Below are 21,165 nucleotides of genomic sequence, written 5' to 3' on the forward strand. Positions count from 1 at the left end.
TTTCGATTTGGTCCCCATCAAAGCTGTGCGTTTTGGATGCCAGGGTAAATATCCTTTTGGCCCTTATACTTTGGCCGTGTCAGGATTTAGTCCTTTTCTTTGTTCTTCATTTTCGATTTTGGCCCTAAGGTTTTGTTTAGTTTCAATTTAGTCCTCTGTTTGGTATTTTAGTTATTTATTATTAAATTGATCATTTTAATATTATTATTACTATTATATTACAACATTCATATTATTGTTATTATTATTATTCACTCATTTATACCTTTAATTCCAAATTTTGTTATATATTCATACATTTTTTCTAATGTATATATACACACATTTACATGTTTTATAATCCATATATATATATACACACATACGATTTTCATATTTTATAATTTTAAAATATATATATGCATACATAGGTTCTTATAACATATACATATATATATTTTTTATAACTTAAAACTATATATATACATTTATTTTTTATTTTTTTAACTTAAAATTATATATACATACATATATTTTCATATTTTTCTTTTTCTTTCTTTTATATAGTTTTATTTATTTTATTTATTGTTATCATAGTGTACACTATTATTTTAAAAAACATTTTAGTTCTACTTATTTATTTACTTGTTATTTTATATGTAATCGCCTTGTCCTTTTTTATTTTATTTATTTATTATTTTATTGTTTGTATTATTTATGTTTACATCATCATGTTCATTATTGTTTTGTCATGCCATTCATACCATGTTTTATTTCTACTATTTCGAGTTAGGTTAATTTATCTTGATGCATAAATTATAGCTTTCGAATAAGTAAAATTTTGTGTTCAGATTCGAGAAAGTACATTAACCTGCGGAGTTTTGATTTTCGAGATAAATCTAAATACACGTTTTTTAATATCGTTTTCTAACTTACAGAATATGATTTTTTTAAAATCGAAATAATCGAATGTCTTTCAAATAAGTAAATTTTTCTACATGTATTCTCGTATCGGGAATTGATACGTTGTGTTTTAACGCATTGGATATGACATATTTTCTTGAGATGAGGATTTTTTTTTAAAAATAATAATGGCAATATTTTCATTTGGAAATTCGAGAAAGCGTGCCCTAACGTGCTGGGTTTCAATTTCTCATTTGACCAAATAGTCAAATGTTCTTGTAAAACTTCAAAGTATGGGTTTTTGAAACTTTAAGGTAATCTTGGTTTCGATAATTTAAAATATCGTGTTCTAACGTGCTGTATGTGATATTCTTTCAGAATAAGAGAATTTTAAATTTTAATTTATGTTATTCGAGTTTTTTTAAGGATCGTATTTTTAAAACTCTTCAAAGTTTTCAATCTTCGACACTAAGACACTAATTAATCAATTATGTACCAATTTTTGGGCATTACGAGGGTGTTAATCCTTTCTCGTACGTAACTGATTCTTGAACCTATTTTTCTAAATTTCACAGACCAAAAGCATTGTTTTAATAAATCTAAACCGTTTATTAAAAATAACCGTTTTATGAGATGACTCTATCACACCTCATCAAAAAATGATTGGTAGCAATTTTCATATTCGTTTTCGTTTTCAAAATTCAAGTCAATCCTGCTTTATCAAAAAAATGGTGTCAACAAAAACATGATATTCTTTTATCAAAATATGGATTTGATTGTTAGAATAAATCAAAGGCCACGACTTCAGTTTTGTCATTATCTCTGAGTCAATATTGGTGTCGCGCGGTATTTCTCTTTTGAGGATATAGGGGATTCTACCTCTTTTTCTTTCTTTTTATCTTTTCATCAATCATTAATCAATGTGCTTGTGGACCTTAAAAACTATTATTACTGACATATCATATTTGGATTAGGCTAAAAAGGCTCCCGAGTGGGTCATTTCAAGTTAATTGGGCTCAACAATATGGAAAACCCAAAGTTAAAATGAAATCCATCATTCAAGTTCCTTATTTGATTTTTATATATTAGTGCTCTTATGTGCCAATATTTAGTTTTGTTCACAGCTTTGTGTTTTCATTTATAATTATGTCGTGTGTCATAGAGTTCAACTATGTTGTATTACTTTGTGTTTATGTGTTTGCATTTGTTTCCGAATTATAGTTTCTTTTTGTTCAAATATTTCGTGTGTTTAGTTATATATTGTCGAGTCTAGTTTTTTTACGCGTTATTTTCTTTGGACTTTGTGTGAATTGTTTTGAAACTGTGCTTATGGGATCTATTTATATTGTTTTGCAGGTACTTTGTTGACTGTACATTTTTGATTAAGCCCTTTCATCTCAAGATATGGACAAATTTAATGAAGGGGATTCTAAAAGATTCACATCCATGCATCTAAAGTGATGTTTCGGTCAACCTATGGCCATTCAATTGCCACCGTCCAAGATGAGAGCTGATATGTAACCTTCGAAGTTTTTCCTTGCACCTTAAGCATACATGAACGGTTGGGGGATTAAGTGACTTTTCGAATGGCATGCAATTAATAAGATTCATGCACAATTTGGAATTTCTAAAAATCATATTTATAAGTAGCTGCTCACTTTGAAATTTGAAGAAGTTGAACCTATATATACAATTTGAGAGATTTCTCTTGAGTTCTTGAGAACATTCACACCTAACTTATCAATACTTTTGTCTTGTGGCGTTCAACTTTTATTTCTTATACCAACTTGAGTTCTTAAACAACATCTTCATGACTTATAATTTTAAATCGATTACAAGTTCACATTAATTACTAAATAAATATTTAAAATTATATTTATATTTTTAATTACAATCATTTTAATTTATGAAATTTTAGTTCGTAATACAATGCTGATTAAGTAACTCAACTCCAAGTAGAGGTGTCTATAAGCCGGGCCAAAATTTAGTTTCAAAATATTTTCTAAGTTCAAATTCATTTTCGGGCCAACTTGTCTAGCCCAAAAAATCTGTTTTACTATTTAGAAATTAATAAAATATTAAACTATATTTTTAGTTTTTATTTTATATATTTTATAATTAAAAATTAATTTTAAAATACTTTTTTATTATTTAAATCGTGTAATAAAACAAAATCTATTTGTTAATATTTTATGGAATAGAGATCAATCCAATTCTTTAATGCTTCCTTCCTTTGTATCAATTATGTGAAATAGAAATCAATTAATTAAGAAATCAAGTATAATTTCAGCAAGGTTATCGCATATACGCTTAAGTATTTAAATTATCTTTTTCCCGATTTGGTAGTTTCGTAAGCCAAACTATTAAATCTATTAAAAAAAAAAGGCTTAATTCATAAATTAGTATTTAAATTATGCATTTTTCTCATTTTGTTATCTAAACATTTTTTTTAGTAATAAGTGGTATCTAAACTATTCTTTGGGTTTTTTTACCCAAATAGTATAGAAAAAAAAATATATACTGAAATAGGATGTCAGAAAAAAAATTTACCAAAATAGGTTACTTTTTCATTGGAGCCTATTAGATAGGTGCCAATGAATAAAATAATAATAAATTTTTTTTGAATAAAATATAATTTTATACTTTTCTGGGTTAGTATATAACCCGTATAATACATAGTATTGGCGCCTATCTGGGAGGCGCCAATGGTGGTGCCTACCTGGGAGGCGCCATGGTGGTGCCATTCTGAGAGGCGCCAATGCTCTGATTTTTATATAAAAGTTATATTATATAAAAATTAAATGAGTTAACAACAACTATATGATTAAAAAAATCAGTTATAATTAAACTTTTAATAAAATAATTTTTAATTTTTTTTATAATTAAACTTTTAATGAAATGATTTTTAATTTTTTTATAAACTTTATATGTTAAACTCACCAAATACTAAACTAAACACAACAACTTATAGCTTAATCCTAAATTACTAATAAATTAAATTTTAAATAATTACAAACACAAAAATTTATAACATAATCCCAAATTACTAACAATTTAATTATAAAATAATTACAATATTCATACAAAAAATTACAATATTACAATATATCCCGACATTACAATATTCATACAAAATTACAATATTACAATATTCATACAAAATTATAATATTACAATATTCATACAAAAAAATTGCAATATTCATACAAAGTTATAATATTCATACAAAAAAATTAAAATATTCATACAAAAAAATTAAAATATTCATACAAAATTACAATATTCATACAAAAAAATTGCAATATTCATACAAAAAAATTGCAATATTCACACAAAAAAATTACAATATTCATACAAAAAATTACAATATTCATACAAAATTACAATATTCATACAAAAAATTACAATATTCATACAAAATACTAATCCAAAACTATAAATACAAATTTAATTATAAAATAATTACAATATTCATACAACATTACAATATTCATAAAAAAATTACAATATTCATACAAAAAAGTTAGAATATTCATACAAAATTCTAATCTAAACTATAAACACTAAATATAGATAATTTATAATTAATAATTAATAACAAAAAATTCACAATATCTTCTAAAATATCTTCTAAAAAATTCACAAACTATAAAAAATATACTTTCATTGGCGCCTCTCTATGAGGCACCTTCATTGGCGCCTACCTGATAGGCGCCACCCAACCCGACCCGACCTGTTGACCGTATTTTGACCCGTATTTTTTTAAAAAAATTATTAAAAAAGTATAAAATTATATTTTATTAAATTTATTATTATTATTATTATTTTATTCATTGGCGCCTATCTAATAGGCTCCAATGAAAAAGTAACCTATTTTGGTAAATTTGTTTTCTGACATCCTATTTCAGTAATTTTTTTTCTATACTATTTGGGTAAAAAACCCCTATTCTTTTGCCCATTTTACACAAAAATGTTATTTTTGTTAAAAAAAATTCATCCAAATAATTTGCCACATCATAAAAACTTTTTAAAAAATATTTTTTTCCAATTCTTTTATATTCATTTACATTATTTCTCTCTCTCTTTATTTTTCTTTATTTTTTCTTCTTTTATAATGTATGACGATACCAACATTGCTCGAAATTCGCCATCCTGAGGTCAAGCTGCTACCTATTAATTCTATTTTTGAACTTCATTGCTTGGTTACTCAACCTGACGAGATTGAAAAAGTTATATTATTGATTAGAACCAGATTGAAATAGGCGGTGGGATACCGGTTCGGAGATAGGGGTTGAACCGGTTGACCCACAACATACTGGTTGAACTGAGCTAAAAAAAATAATTGAACCGGTTTTCTATTCTTATGAAATTTTAATAATTTATTTGATTGAACCGAAAAAACTGAACAAATCAAGAATTAGGGCTTGACCAGTTCAACCATTGGTCTGATTCTAAAATAAAAACAAAAAATAAAAGATAAAAACATATATAAAAGAGAAAATAAATTTTTTATCTTTTTTCCACATGTCAATTTTTAATTGGTTATCTTTTTTTTTTTTTTAAAAATAGACTTAACTGTTTAACTAACAATTGAACTAACAGAGGTACTAACTTGGAGAAAAAAATAGTTTAGGTATCACTTGTAATAAGAAATAAATGTTTAGGTACCAAAATGGGAAAAATGCATAGTTTAGGTACCAATTTATGTGTTAAATTTGATTTTTAAATAGACTTAACGGTTTGACTAATGAATGTACCAACTTGAGAAATAAGTAGTTTAGGTACCACTTCTCATAATAATAAAAAATAGATATCAAGATGTGAAAAGAGTATAATTATGTACCAATTTGTGAATCAAGTCTATTAAAAAAATTGATTGCAAAAGGCTTGGTAAGTCAATAAGCCCTTTCAAGTTTGAGTAGTGGTAACACCTGACTAATCCTTTTGAGATTTGTGATTATCTCCTCTCAACAATGTTATTTTAATGATTCGGACATAAATTATCTCTTTTGAGTACTGTAATATATTTTACCACTGCATCTAATAAATAAATTTTATTAATAAAATTATGGCCATTATAACAATGGTATTACAAAATAAACAACTGATAAGTGCATAAATTTTAATTATTTGTGATATTTTTCCCTAAGATTTTTACTTCAAGTGTTTGATTATTTTATTTTGACTTATATTTTGATTTCGCTTGTATTAGGTGAAACAATTTGAAACAGAAAAACTTAAAAAGATTCTTTTTGATAGGTTTTGTGATTTTTACTCATTTAAAAGATCTCAATGTGGTCCTCCTTCAGTATTTTAATCACTTTTTAACCTACACAATTTTAATTTAAGCCTATAATATATCATTTCGAAGGGAACTAAAAGATGATCCGCTATTTCAACTCTCAATGCTTAAAAATGTCAGGAAGATGCCCAAAATAACCTACAAGTTCTTCAAAGAAATTTGCTTTAATTCAATAAGGACAAATTTGTCCTTTCTTCCTTGTATTAAATTTACCCTAAATGTACGTAGTTTCAGGATTAGAATTATACTTAGCCACATTCAATAGTATTTTATTTTTATGTTTTCATATCAGCATGAGTTGCTAAATCTTTTTCTAGTCAAACAGATTTCAAAGTTTTGATTCTTTAAGTAGTTTGCGAGATCTAATTTATTTTTATTCTTTCTTTAGTCTTTGGTATTTACATATCTTCTGTCCTAATTACAAATATCTTAATTGTAAGTATCATACTTGATAGCTTAAAATATTTGACTTGTCAATTAAAATTTTTAAATCCATAATTGATCAATTATTCTAACACTTGTCACGAATAGCATGATTGAGTATAAGCTACATATGCAATTCTTGTTATGTGGGTATATGATCTAGTCTGACTGAGCCTCGCTTGAGTGTTTATGTTGGATAGAATTAGATTTTAATTTTTAATACTATCAATAAATTAAATACTAGACGCTTTGTTATAGTGTTATTTATTAATAAGTTAAATAATTTCAACGATATTCCTTTTGGTTATTGAGAAATTAAGGAGAGATTGGTTGCTAGGTGCGACGTCAACAACTATAACTAATTTATTAAAGAATGTTGAATTTATCGTTGCATTGATAATCAAACCCATTAATCAAAAGTAAGATTTGTCTTTCACTTCGTTATATTGTTTTCTCTTAAAGTTCTATTTAATATAAATAGAAATTATTAAATATATTTTTTAATAAAAATTTATATTATTTTAACATAAATCTAATTTTAATATATTTTATACAAATTACACCTAATTTAATTTTTATTTTATCATTTAATATTAATATTATTTAAATTTATTTTATTGTTTAATATACTTGTGAATAATTTTTTTATTTTTATTATATAAACGTATTTTAATAAAATATTCTTAATGATCATTTTATACTTTCACCTCATAGTCACATTCGTGATTGAATCCAAACACATCTCATCACTAATTTCAATCTCATTGCTATACTAATTAATTTCATTGTTATCGTTATTTTTAATCTCATCAGAATCAATCTCTAGGCTTGCCTAGTAGCCTTAAATGAATATTTCAATGCTTTTCAATACATTTTATCTGAGTAAAATGTAATCAAATATGAAAAAAAAGAAGTGATTTTGATGGGATTTATTTAGGGGAAAACCATGTATTTGTTTAAGCTAAGTGGATGACCAAATATCTAACAAAAAAAAGTGGAGCTCCACTCATAAAGAAGACGAAGGAGACAAAAAATGATGGAAGATTGTAAAAATTTTAAGCTGAAAATCTTTAAACCAATTGTGAGATGCGAGTTACCACCTCCTGGTATCATTACTAGGGATCAGGGTGTTCTTAAGATTGCATATGGAGTAATTTAACAATGTTTTCTTTTTAGGAAGAAAGGAGTAATTTAAGAAAACAATTTTATTAATAATTTATTATTATTATCTTGACCTTTAAAATATGAAGAGGAATAATAGTTTATAGTTTCATGTTTTTACTAAATGAAAATATGATATAATGTCACATGGTAGCTAGTGATTGGATTACGTGTCAAGTACCATTTAAAAAAAATACAAAATTAAAAATTCAGTTACTACATTAAACATTTTAAAAATAAATTTGCCACATTAAAATTTATAAAATTTCAGATATAAAACCTACCATTATCTAAAAAAAGAAAAAAAACGTTCATAGAGGTACATCTTACCTAACATCAATAAAAATTCATAAAAGATGTGATATTAACGTCAAAGAAAACCAAATTTTTGAACACCTAAACATGAGAAGAATTTGCTGTCAGGCCTTGATTGAGCAATAGAGGCAGTGAGTTATGCCATGAATTTGAACACCTAAACATGAGAAGAATTTGCTATGGGATCCTTCTGAATGTAGTTTAATATAGTGCACGAATTTGAATGCAGTTTCATTTGCATTTCATTTGTTTTTCTACCTCATCTTTGCTTTCAATTTGGTTGGCAATTAATATATGGTTGCATGCCATGGTACTCGATAATAATAGCCATAGGACAATTGATGTTGAACGTTGACAATAACTCTTTATTTTCTCTATTGGTCTGGCCATTAAATATCTTTAGAGGCAGCTGAGAGGCATTCTAGATTCACATTAGAGATCAATAATATTTTAATTTTTAAAAATTATAAACATTAGCCTAGAAAAAGAAGTGCCCAAAGTTCTTTTTTTCTAATTTTGCTTTGTTTTGATGCTTAAAGAACTTCTACGTCCCTAACATCCTCTTTGTTCTAGTTGTAGTTTGGACCAAGTCAAGTAGTCTTCTGTTGGGGAAGAGGAAGAGCAAAGGAAGAAAACAGAGAGCACAGAACAATGAAGCAAGATGCAAGAAATATTTTTACTTGCTCACAAATGTGCAGCAAGGGAGCTTATGGCTGATAGCTCATTTTGCTCATTCATTCAACTAGAAAAAACAACATATTTATAGCCAAATACATCACCAAATACTACCTACTACCACTAATCATACTTTGAAACAAGTAAAACTTAACTTGCACACAAGCTGATTATGTCAATCAGCACCTAAAAACATCAAAACAATACCAACTTAGTTCATTTTCAACTAAGTAGCTTAACAAAGTAACTAAACAACCTCGCTGATACAGCAAGCATACGTGCTGCAGCATGTTTACAAGCTGCATGCACTTAACCAAAAATATAACAGCAGCATGTTCGTAATTTCTTGATGAGACCAAGTTAATTTGGAGCTGCGAGCTTCGAAACTTGTGGGATCAATATCGCCATAAATCTGAAATTGGAGTTTTATATTAGTGTTAAATCGTCAAACAACAGCGTCACTCAAGAACTGGCTCAAGAAATTGGAATCAGTCAAGTCTGGCGAATGTATATCTTTAGAGAGGTAGCTAAGAGACTTTAATGAAAGAGGTGAAATGTTGAAAGTGGTGACAATGTTTCCCTCTTTGCTTGACTTTGAGTGCATCAATTAAATACGACTTTAAAATTCGCAATAAGTCAAGCAGGGGACCATGCAAACGGTAGCCACATGACTTCCAACGTCAGAAACCTTGAACCAACTGACAGGAGATAGAATACGACAATATCAGAGATAAAAAACTGCATATATTGCACTCTAGTTCTTGTCGATGAACAAAACACTCTCAAATACAACACAATCTCATCAATTAAGAAAGCAAATGGAAGCATCCAACGTTTTCTTCCTTGTTTACGTTGAAGTTATAGTTCTTCTCTCATGCTTCAACTTGCATGGTTTTAATTTGCTTGGCTTAGTAACAGCAAGCCCTGTAGTTAGAGGAAATGGTGTTGGAATATTTTCAAATATTTATAGTATCCCAATAACTATAAATGAATGGGTGTAATTAATCAAAAGATAAAATTTTTGGTCATTGGTCAAAAGTTATATCATTTGATTTTAAAAAAAAAAAAGAATTATAACTATTCAAAAAATATTATTTGAATAGTTACAAAATTAAATGAATAATTATTATTATTTATTTATTCATAAAGACACCTATTGAAAGATGTCTCTATGAAGAGACATGAAAATTCCTATAAATAGGAATGGGATTTCATTTGGAAATCATATCAACAAATTCTAATATTATTTCTTCTCTTCCTTCATTTTCTAATATTATTAGATTATTCTATAAAGTATTGCTGCAGAAATCCTTTGTAGAAATTGAGTTTTTGTTATACATTACTCAGTGCATAGTGGACTATTCTCGTCAGTGCAAAACGCAAATAGTCATTGGCTTCATTGTATCCTCAAGGTTAATTTGCTTGGAACTCGTTTGCACACTGAAGATAAGTGGGGGCGAATATAACCTTAAAGATAGTGGCTTGATACACGCCTTGGAGCCTATCCTATTTCTTCTTTTTCTTTTCGAGTTCCGATCGTGTGTTCAAGTTTTTTCCTTACCGGAGTTTTGTATTAACAATTTTAAGGTTATATTTCATGATGACTACCACAGCACATGAAAGTGGAACACTAAGGGAGTTGGCTTCCAACTTTGTTAAACTTGATCGTTTTGATGGTGGCAATTTTCGACGATGGCAGAAAAAGATGCACTTTTTGTTATCAACTTTGAAGATTGCTTATGTTTTGGATACTCCAAGACCTGAAGAGAATGAAAACGAATCTATTGCTGCAACCCGAGAAAGACAAAAATGGGAGAATGCTGATTACATGTGCATGGGCCACATATTGAATGGTTTATCTGATGGTTTGTTCGACACCTACCAAAACGACGTCACCGCTAAAGAATTATGGGACAAATTGGAGGCAAGATACATGACCGAAGATGTTACAAGTAAGAAATTTCTTGTCAGTCGTTTCAATAATTATCAAATGGTTGATGGTCGTTCTGTTATGGAACAATTTCGTGATATTGAAAAGATGCTGAATCAATTTAAGCAATATGATATGAAAATGGATGAAATGATTGTGGTATCCTCCATAATAGACAAACTTCCTCCATCTTGGAAAGACTTTAAAAGAAGTCTAAAACATAAGAAAGAGGAAATATCTCTTGAGGCTTTGGCAAATCATCTTCGTATTGAAGAAGAGTATCGAAAACAAGATCAGAACCTAAATTCTGAAAATGCCAAAGTACATGTTACGGAGGAAGTACAGACTACTAAACCATTCAAGAGAAAGTTCAATCAGACTGATAGAGCACCTAAGTTCAAAAAGAAACAAAAGGGCTCATGCTATCATTGTGGAAAGCCGAGACATTTCAAGAATGAATGTCGATTTTTAAAGAAGAAATCATCTTCTAAGGCTGATAATAACGAAAAGTTCGTTGCAATGATGTCTGAAATTAATATGGCACAAGATGATAATACATGGTGGATTGATATCGGAGCAACCAAACATGTGTGCAAAGACAAAAGCATGTTCACAAAGTTCACACAATGTGAAAATGACAATGTCTTGTACATGGGAAATTCTTCCACCGCAACAATTAAAGGCAAAGGGTCTGTTGAACTACAATTCACTTCTGGAAAGGTTTTAACCTTAAATGATGTATATTATGTACCAGAAGTTAGGAAAAATTTAGTGTCTGGAAGTCTGTTGAATAAGTTTGGTTTCAAACTTGTTTTTGAGGCAGATAAGTTTATTTTGTCTAAGGGAGGAATTTTTGTGGGAAAAGGGTATATGTATGAAAGCATGTTCAAACTTAATATTATTAATAAGAATAAAAATACTATTTCTGCTTATATGGTTGAATCATTTTGTTTGTGGCATTATAGATTAGGTCATTTGAATTATAGAAAATTGAATAACATGTATAAATTAGATTTAATTCCTGTTTTTAATAATAATATTGAAAAATGCAATACCTGTATGTTGACTAAAATTACAAGAAATCCTTTCCCTAAGGTTAAAAGGAAAACAAAATTGCTTGATTTGATACATAGTGATTTATGTGACTTGCATAATACTCCTACATTAGGTGGAAAGAAATATTTTGTTACTTTTATTGATGATTGTTCTAGATATTGTTATGTATATTTATTGCATTCAAAAGATGAAGCGCTTGATAAATTTAAAGTTTATAAATCTGAAGTTGAACTTCAGTGTGAATCATTTATCAAGTGCTTAAGATCGGATAGAGGTGGAGAATACTATAATCCAAGTTATTTTGAACTCACTGGAATTGTCCATCAAGTTTCAGCCCCTTACACACCACAACAAAATGGTGTAGCTGAAAGGAAAAATAGAGTCTTGATTGAAATGGTAAATTCAATGTTATCATATTCAGGTCTTGGACAGGGTTTTTGGGGAGAAGCTGTTCTAACAGCTTGTCATATATTGAATAGAGTTCCTAATAAGGAAACTAAAATAACCCCCTATGAACAATGGAAGAAAAGGAAACCAAACCGTAATTATTTAAAGGTTTGGGGTTGTAGAGCTATTGTAAAAGTTCCAACACCTAAACGTAAAAAGTTAGGTGAAAGAGGAATTGAATGCATATTTATAGGTTATGCACATAATAGCAAGGCATATAGGTTCATAGTAATTGAACCAAATGATTCAATTTCAATTAATACAGTTATTGAATCAAGAGATGCTATTTTTGATGAAAATAGATTTAATTCTATATCAAGACAATTACAACCACAACAATTGATTCATTCTTCAAATGAGAATGAGATTCCATTGAAACAAATTGATAATAATGATGAATCTTGTCAAGAATTAAGAAGAAGTAAGAGGATTAAAAAGGTCAAAGATTTTGGACCAGATTTCATTATGTTTCTTGTAGAAGGAAAATGTGAAAGTATATGCAATAAGATACCTTATTGTTATAATACCGAATCTGATCCTATTACATTTGAAGAAGCAGTGAAATCTCAAGACTCTGCTTTTTGGAAAGAAGCAATAAATGATGAAATGGATTCAATAATGGGAAATCAAACTTGGATCTTAGTTGATCTTCCACCAGGTTCCAAACCAATAGGTTGTAAATGGATCTTCAAAAAGAAAATGAAGGTCGATGGAACCATTGATAAATTTAAAGCAAGGTTGGTAGCAAAAGGTTTTACACAAAGACAAGGTATTGATTACTTTGATACCTATGCTCCAGTAGCAAGAATTGCTACAATTAGACTATTAATATCACTTACCTCTATATATAATTTGGTTGTTCACCAAATGGATGTTAAAACTGTATTTTTAAATGGTGAATTGGAAGAGGAAGTGTACATGGAGCAACCGGAAGGATTTGTTGTTCCAGGACAAGAGCATAAGGTATGTAAGCTTGTTAAATCTTTATATGGGCTTAAACAAGCACCAAAACAATGGCACCAAAAGTTTGACAAGGTTGTTTTAGCTAATGGCTATAAAATAAATGAATCCGATAAGTGCATATATAGTAAATTTGATAATGGAAAGGGTGTTATAATTTGCTTATATGTAGATGACATGCTCATTTTTGGCACGGATTTGGAACAAATAGAAAACACAAAGAAATTCTTGTCAAACAACTTTGCTATGAAGGATATGGGTGTAGCAGATGTTATTCTTGGGATTAAAATAACCCGAGATGAAAGCACTATAGCTTTATCACAATCACATTACATTGAAAATGTGCTTAAAAAGTTTGATCTTTTCAACTGTATACCAGCATCTACACCTATGGATCCTCAATTAAAATTAGTATCTAATGCTGGTAGGAAAATTGATCAATTGAAATATGCAAGTCTAATTGGTTGTCTTATGTACATAATGACTTGTACAAGACCAGATATTGCATATGCTATTGGAAAATTGAGTAGATACACAAATAATCCAAGTAGTTTGCATTGGCAAGCTTTAAATAGAGTACTTAGGTACTTAAAGAAAACTATTAACTATGGATTGTGTTATAATGGATATCCTCCAGTTTTAGAAGGGTATTCGGATGCTAGTTGGATTACAAGTTTGGAAGATCATGCATCTACTAGTGGGTGGATCTTCATTCTTGGTGGAGGAGTCATTTCTTGGGGTTCCAAGAAACAAACATGTATTACTGATTCCACCATGGCAGCAGAATTTATTGCATTAGCCGCTGCATCTAAAGAAGCAGAATGGTTAAGAAATTTGCTTTATGATGTACCTTTATGGCTTAAGCCAATTTCACCTATTTCTATCCGTTGTGATAGTGAGGCTACTCTAGCAAAGGCATATAGCCAAGTATATAATGGAAAGTCTAGACACATTGGATTAAGACATAGTTATGTCCGACAATTAATCTCTGATGGAGTGATCACTATTAATTATGTGAGGTCAAGTGAAATTTTGGCAGATCCTTTGACAAAAAGTCTTGCTAGAGATGCAGTAAAAAGGACCTCAAAGGGATGGGACTCAAGCCTATTAATTAGAGTCACCCATGATGGAAACTCGACTCAACGCTTGGTATAACGTCAAGTCTTGAGTTCAATGAGACAAAGTACATCATTAGTATGTGACTGTTAGCACTATAAATAAATCCATCCTAAGATTAAAGTGCTAGGTACCCGTAATGATAAGGGAAGGATGAGTAATGTACTCTTAATGGACCCATAACATAAATATGTTAGAGTGTTATAATTACGGGAACACTTTTGATGGGATCTACCTATGTGAGTGGAAGTGTGGCCGCTTCTAGGAGCTTAAGGGCTTGGCTCTGACAGCACTCATAAAAGAGGACATAGACACATGGCTATAATAGTGTCCCTAGATACTATGCATTGACTGATGTTGAAATCATTGTGTGAGATGTGTTCAGTTAATCAAATGGAATAGTTGGTTCAAAGCTTAGTCTACCATACAATTTCGATTAACTTTAACATGTTTTCACTAAGTGAAGGTTCAATCGTAAGACACCTTTATTTATGCAAATTGATTTCCAAGAATATCAAAATCTAAATATTTTGAAAATGGGGGGAGATTGTTGGAATATTTTCAAATATTTATAGTATCCCAATAACTATAAATGAATGGGTGTAATTAATCAAAAGATAAAACTTTTGGTCATTGGTCAAAAGTTATATCATTTGATTTTAAAAAAAAAAGAATTATAACTATTCAAAAATATTATTTGAATAGTTACAAAATTAAATGAATAATTATTATTATTTATTTATTCTTAAAGACACCTATTGAAAGATGTCTCTATGAAGAGATATGAAAATTCCTATAAATAGGAATGGGATTTCATTTGGAAATCATATCAACAAATTCTAATATTATTTCTTCTCTTCCTTCATTTTCTAATATTATTAGATTATTCTATAAAGTATTGCTGCAGAAATCCTTTGTAGAAATTGAGTTTTTGTTATACATTACTCAGTGCATAGTGGACTATTCTCGTCAGTGCAAAACGCAAATAGTCATTGGCTTCATTGTATCCTCGAGGTTAATTTGCTTGGAACTCGTTTGCACACTGAAGATAAGTGGGGGCGAATATAACCTTAAAGATAGTGGCTTGATACACGCCTTGGAGCCTGTCCTATTTCTTCTTTTTCTTTTCGAGTTCCGATCGTGTGTTCGAGTTTTTTCCTTACCGGAGTTTTGTATTAACAAATGGCACTGATCAACATGCTTTACTCCAATTCAAAACCAAGGTAACTGGTGATCCACTCAAGATCATGGAGTCTTGGAATATTTCTATTCACTTTTGTCAATGGCATGGTGTTACTTGTGGTCGCAAGCATCAGAGAGTCACTAAATTGGACCTGCAATTCCTGAAACTCTCGGGATCTTTATCACCATACATTGGCAATTTGAGCTTTCTTAGGGGGTTGAATCTTGCAGACAATAGCTTCTACAACCAGATTCCTCAAGAAATTGGTCGTTTAAGAAGGCTGGAAACATTACAATTGACCAATAACTCCATCAGAGGTGAAATTCCTTCTAATTTATCTGCTTGTTCTAAGCTTACACTGGTTGATATGAGAAGTAACCAGCTAGCAGGAGAAATACCAGCTTCGCTAGGTCTCTTATCAAACCTAAAATTCTTGAATTTTGCCAACAACAGTTTGAAAGGGAGTATTCCACCTTTGTTTGGGAACTTGTCATCTTTGGAGGTGCTTTCTTTAGCGATTAATGCATTAAGTGGGACTATACTAGAAGCTCTTGGACAACTGACAAATCTTTCATTTTTCTCGATATACGGAAATGCAATTTCTGGTAATTTTCCTATGTCAATATTCAATCTCTCCAAAATTAGAAGCTTTGATATTGGTGCAAACAAGATTCAAGGCACTCTTCATTCTGACTTAGGAATCACTATGCCATCTATTGAGTTCTTTTCTATCGCGGGGAACCAAATCTCTGGACAAATCCCGATTTCAATATCCAATGCCTCAAATCTGAACGTACTTTTATTTAATGATAACAGACTAAGTGGAAATGTGCCTTCGTTAGAGAAGTTGGATAAGCTAGTTAATCTTGGACTAGGCAAAAACCATTTTGGGCATGTGAAAGAAGGTGACTTGAAGTTTCTCTGCAGTTTAGTCAATGCTACCAAATTAAAATTTCTATATATAGGCACGAGTAATTTTGGAGGGGAATTACCTAAATGCATTAGCAATTTTTCTACCACCCTTTTAAATTTAGTAATTGAACAGAACAAAATAATGGGAAGAATCCCGAATGGGATTGGAAATCTCATTAATTTGGAGGTGCTATCGGTATTAGAAAATCAACTATCAGGTCCCATTCCCTTTGAAATTGGGAGGCTTCAGAAGCTGAATATATTTTTTGCTTATACTAATTTTCTCTCTGGGACTATTACTAATTCTATTGGAAATTTAACAATGTTAATCAAACTTGCTTTAAATGAAAACAATCTTCAAGGAAGCATTCCTATTAGTCTAGGTAATTGCCAAAATTTGCTTTTATTGGACCTTTCTAATAACAATCTTAGTGGATCAATACCCTATGAAGTACTTCGACTCCAATCTTTGTCCATTTGGCTTGACTTATCTTCAAATTATTTGACTGGTGAGCTTCCTGGTGAAGTAGAAAAACTGAAAAATCTAGGTCGATTCTATTGTTCCCAAAATAGGTTATCTGGTTTGCTCCCTAGAAACCTTGGTAGTTGTGTAAGTCTAGAGACGTTGTCCTTGGATAACAATTTATTTGAAGGGCCCATTCCTTCATCTTGGAGTTCATTGAGAGGCCTTGTGCAATTAGATCTGTCAGATAATAATCTTTCAGGTGGGATTCCAGAATTTTTTGTGACCTTTGGGGCATTAAAATATTTAAATCTCTCTTTCAATGATTTTGATGGAGTGATACCAAGTGAAGGAGTTTTTAAGAATGCCAGTGCTACTTTTGTTGAGGGAAACAATTGTTGAAATTGGCCAACCATGCTGCTGTTTGAAGTGCATGCAGCTTGATGACATGCTGCAGCACGTATACTTGCTGTAACAGCAAGGTTTTCTCTTTAGTTTCTTTGTTAAGCTACTTAGTTGAAAATGAACTAAGTTGGTATTGTTCTGATGTTTTTAGGTGCTGATTGACATAATCAGCTTGTGTGCAAGTTAAGTTTTACTTGTTTCAAAGTAAAACTAGTGGTAGTAGGTAGTATTTGGTGATGTATTTGACTATATATATGTTGTTTTTCTAGTTGAATGAATGAGCTGAATGAGCTATCAACCATTAGCTCCCTTGCTGCACGTTTGTGAGCAAGTAAATTGTTTTTGTTTCTTCCTCCTTTGTTCTTTGTCTTGTTCTTTTTCTTTTTGCTGCTGCCATTGTTCCAACAACAATAAGCTTTGTGGAGGCATCCCTGAGTTACACTTATCAAGATGCAACTCAAAAACATCATCAACCACTTCTGTGAAATTAAAAATTGCAATCATTGTTGTGATGTTAGGAGTGGCTTTGGTTTTCACTTGTCCCCTTGTCTTGTGGTTTACAAAGAAGAGACAGCAGCATCCAAGAACAATATGTGAAGAAAATTGGCTTTTACAATTATCATACCAAAGCATCCTAAGGGCTACTAACGGATTCTCCACACAAAATTTGGTTGGTGCGGGAAGTTTCGGTTCCGTATACAAAGGAATTCTTGAGGAGAGTGGAGAAGTTATTGCAGTAAAGGTGTTTCATCTTCTGCATAGTGGAGCTTCTAGGAGTTTTTTGGCTGAATGCGAGGCTTTGAAGAACATTCGACATCGAAATCTCGTCAAGGTTTTATCAGCCATTTCAGGTATTGATCGTAAAGGCAATGATTTTAAAGCCTTGGCTTATGAGTTCATGGAAAATGGAAGCTTGGAGGACTGGTTGTATCCCTCTACCAGCATGAATGAACCAGAGACGATGAGAAACCTAAACTTCATTCAAAGAGTTAATGTGGCCGTAGATGTTGCTCATGCACTGGAATATCTGCACCATCGTTGTGAGACGCCGATCATTCATTGTGACCTCAAGCCAAGCAATATTCTACTCGATGAAGAAATGGTTGGCCATATCAGTGACTTCGGCTTAGCAAAAATCCTTTCTGGAGATGAGCTTAACTATTCTGCTAATGAATCGAGCTCCCTTGGATTAAGAGGAACCATCGGCTATGCCCCACCTGGTACGTTCACTTTTTTCATTTCTTTCATTATTTAAAAGAAAAAAAATCCATCTAAAAGCAGTCTTGTTGTATATTTAGAGGTTTTCCACTACAATTATTTATATATGTATTTTGTGACGAATTAATAATAGAATATGGCATGGGAAGCGAGTTGTCAACAAACGGCGTTGTATATAGCTATGGCATCCTCTTGTTAGCGATGTTAACAGGGAAAAGGCCAACGAATGAAAGGTTCAAAGAAGGTTTAAGTCTTCACAACTTTGTCAAAGCTGCTTTGCCCAATCGAGTGGTTGAGATTATAGATCCCATTCTTCTTCAAGAGAGTGTCAGAGGAGGAACAGTAGCCGGCATCACTCTTAATGAAAATAACCTGGGAAATGACGAATATCTTCAATGCTTGAATTCGATATTCAAAATAGGACTCACTTGTTCTGCTGAATCACCGAGTGAGCGGATGGACATGAGTGATGTTGTTACCAAGCTTTGTTCTATTAAAGACAAGCTTCTCCGTCCAACTCGATTATATCGTGGGATTAGAACTGCATATGATGCTAAACCAACAGGTAATAATGTCTTCTTATCATAGCAAAATACCCAATCATTTCATCACTTAAAGCACATTTCGACTACTTCTCTGATGACATGATGTGCTTTAAGTAAATCCTTGCTTCTTAAGTTGCAGGTATCTAAGGTATTGTATGGATGACTTGAGATGCGTAGGTCTGGTAAAGTGCTCGCTATTCTCTACTGTTCGCATTTCCACTTGAAGAAAAGAGAATAAATATGGAGTTTTTCCAGTACTAGATCATCGTCAAATCAGACTTAAGTAACAATGTTGTAATTCTATTCTGGATCTTATTGTATCAATAATGTTATTGAACATGTCAATCAATATCTATTCATGGGAAGTTTATGCTGTTGAAATTGGTAAGCTTGTTTTATATACCCAAAATGTCTTGGACTATGAGACCCAACCATACCCCATTTGTCCCGTTTGTCCCACCACCACACCGTATGTTTTTGAAATGATCATGGTTACATCCTTGCTCTGTTTTCGCATAACACAAGGCGGTCAAAATGGCTTCGAGGTGTATGATAAGCTGTGTTAATTGTTGAATTTGATTCGGTTATTGCTGTCTCAAGGGTGATGAATTCATCCACATGATAATTTGTGAAAACCAGCCGACGAATACAGTGAACTACATCAGCTAAGCGATGGAAGCAAAGAGAATGAAACCTCGAGAGGATACAGGGCTACTCTTCTTATTCTTGTCTCTGAAAACAAAGGTCGAGCATCATCTATACAAGTACCAAAAAAAAAAAAACTCAAAATAATTTCAAAAAGAGTAATGACCGATCAAAATGAAAACTTGTGACTAAAATGAGTCTACAGTAAAAATATTGTCAACATTTTGAATTTAATTTGCACTTATATAAAAATTGAATAATAAACACTAAAATTAAAAGCATCATGTCCAAAAAATTAATTAAAATTAATCACCAAAAATACGTTAGTTAAGTACATTATTAAATTAATTACACGTGTATTTGTTTTTATTTGCTTTAAATCTGATTGAGCTTTCTGAACAATTCAAAATTTCATGAATATATCTATACAATCATTGTCAATATATTGATGAAATTTTGAATTGTGCTCTTTCAATCTATATGCCTTTCTTTTGTTTTTACCAATATGTCTTCCTATTTTTGGAAGATCATTTTTTATTTAATATTTAAACAACATTTGTCAATAGAGATGTCACATCCCGAAAATCGAGTTAATAGAAAATGGGTTAGTGAAATTAAGAGTGATCACATTCGATCAATTTTTGAATTAAGGTTCTGAAAATTATGTAAAGTGAAGTGATCTATTTTAGTGATTAAGTGTGTTGTTTGTGTGTGTGAGGTTCTAAGTTCAAATATTTTCTTTTGAATATTTGGTATTTTTGTCCAACCCTTATCCTAGTATATGTGCAAACGGGAATATTTTTGCTAAATTTCTGCTTGTGCCGCCCATATGGTAGAGTTTGAGTGAATTATGAATCCTTTGGGAATCTGATAGGATTAGGTACCTGATTTAGTGGGGGAGCTATTCCCTATCTTTTGTGTTTCAAATTTTTCCTTCTTCTTCACAGATTATTTTTCTTTTATTCCTTTCTTTTATTGTCTTCAAATTTCATGCTTGTGTGGTTGTGCGTGACTACAGTGTCAGGTAAGGTTGTGAAATCTCGTGGGTGATGGAGTTTTGTTTTGAGTTTTATGTTGAGGAATTAGCCTTTCAAGTGATTTTGGTATATCATATAGTCGTTTTATGCGCTGATAGGAGAAGTTCATGGGACGTTCGGTAACCCTCCAACAATCTAGGTGTTGTTTTAGGTTGTTGCTTTGCAAGGATAAGTGATTAAAGTCTTAACGAGGGCTGGTTCGGTTGTTTGGGCTAATCGTTTGGTTTTTGCGTTCGAATTAGTGACTTGGATTTAGCATATCTCTGATGATTTTTATGTTTCAAATTGTCAGTTTAGGTACTGGAATACTTGATAGTAAATCTATATCAAAAAACACCTAGGTGTATGACTGGACCTCTTAAAAATAACAAATGGCAGAAAGCTGAAATATCCATTGTCGACGTCACACGACGTGTGCAAAGCTATGTGCCAAGCTATGTGAGCCACACAGTCGTGTGTTAGATCGTGTGTCACGTAGTCTGGCCTATTT

At 31.0% G+C, this 21,165-nt stretch overlaps 2 protein-coding genes across 3 annotated transcripts; both read left to right on the plus strand.

Moving 5' to 3' along the window:
- The first annotated feature begins 15,514 nt into the window (after window positions 1-15,514).
- On the plus strand, window positions 15,515-17,227 carry LOC107939501 (probable LRR receptor-like serine/threonine-protein kinase At3g47570). Its single transcript, XM_041102033.1, has one exon. It carries the CDS (start codon window positions 15,515-15,517, stop codon window positions 17,225-17,227), a length of 1,713 nt encoding a protein of 570 aa, XP_040957967.1.
- Window positions 16,847-19,358, plus strand: LOC107939500 (probable LRR receptor-like serine/threonine-protein kinase At3g47570). 2 transcript variants are annotated; one of them, XM_016872843.2, is made up of 3 exons: window positions 16,847-18,450; window positions 18,582-19,013; window positions 19,127-19,358. In XM_016872843.2, the coding sequence occupies exons 1-3, from the start codon at window positions 17,517-17,519 to the stop codon at window positions 19,138-19,140; spliced, it is 1,380 nt and encodes a 459-aa protein (XP_016728332.2). In that variant the 5' UTR covers window positions 16,847-17,516; the 3' UTR covers window positions 19,141-19,358. The 2 variants fall into 2 exon arrangements, with proteins under 2 accessions (XP_016728332.2, XP_016728333.2); XM_016872844.2 differs by having other exon boundaries at window positions 19,133-19,358.
- Window positions 19,359-21,165: the final 1,807 nt, after the last annotated feature.

Source organism: Gossypium hirsutum, chromosome D10 (genome assembly GCF_007990345.1).
Source record: "Gossypium hirsutum isolate 1008001.06 chromosome D10, Gossypium_hirsutum_v2.1, whole genome shotgun sequence".
Taxonomy (NCBI): domain Eukaryota; kingdom Viridiplantae; phylum Streptophyta; class Magnoliopsida; order Malvales; family Malvaceae; genus Gossypium; species Gossypium hirsutum.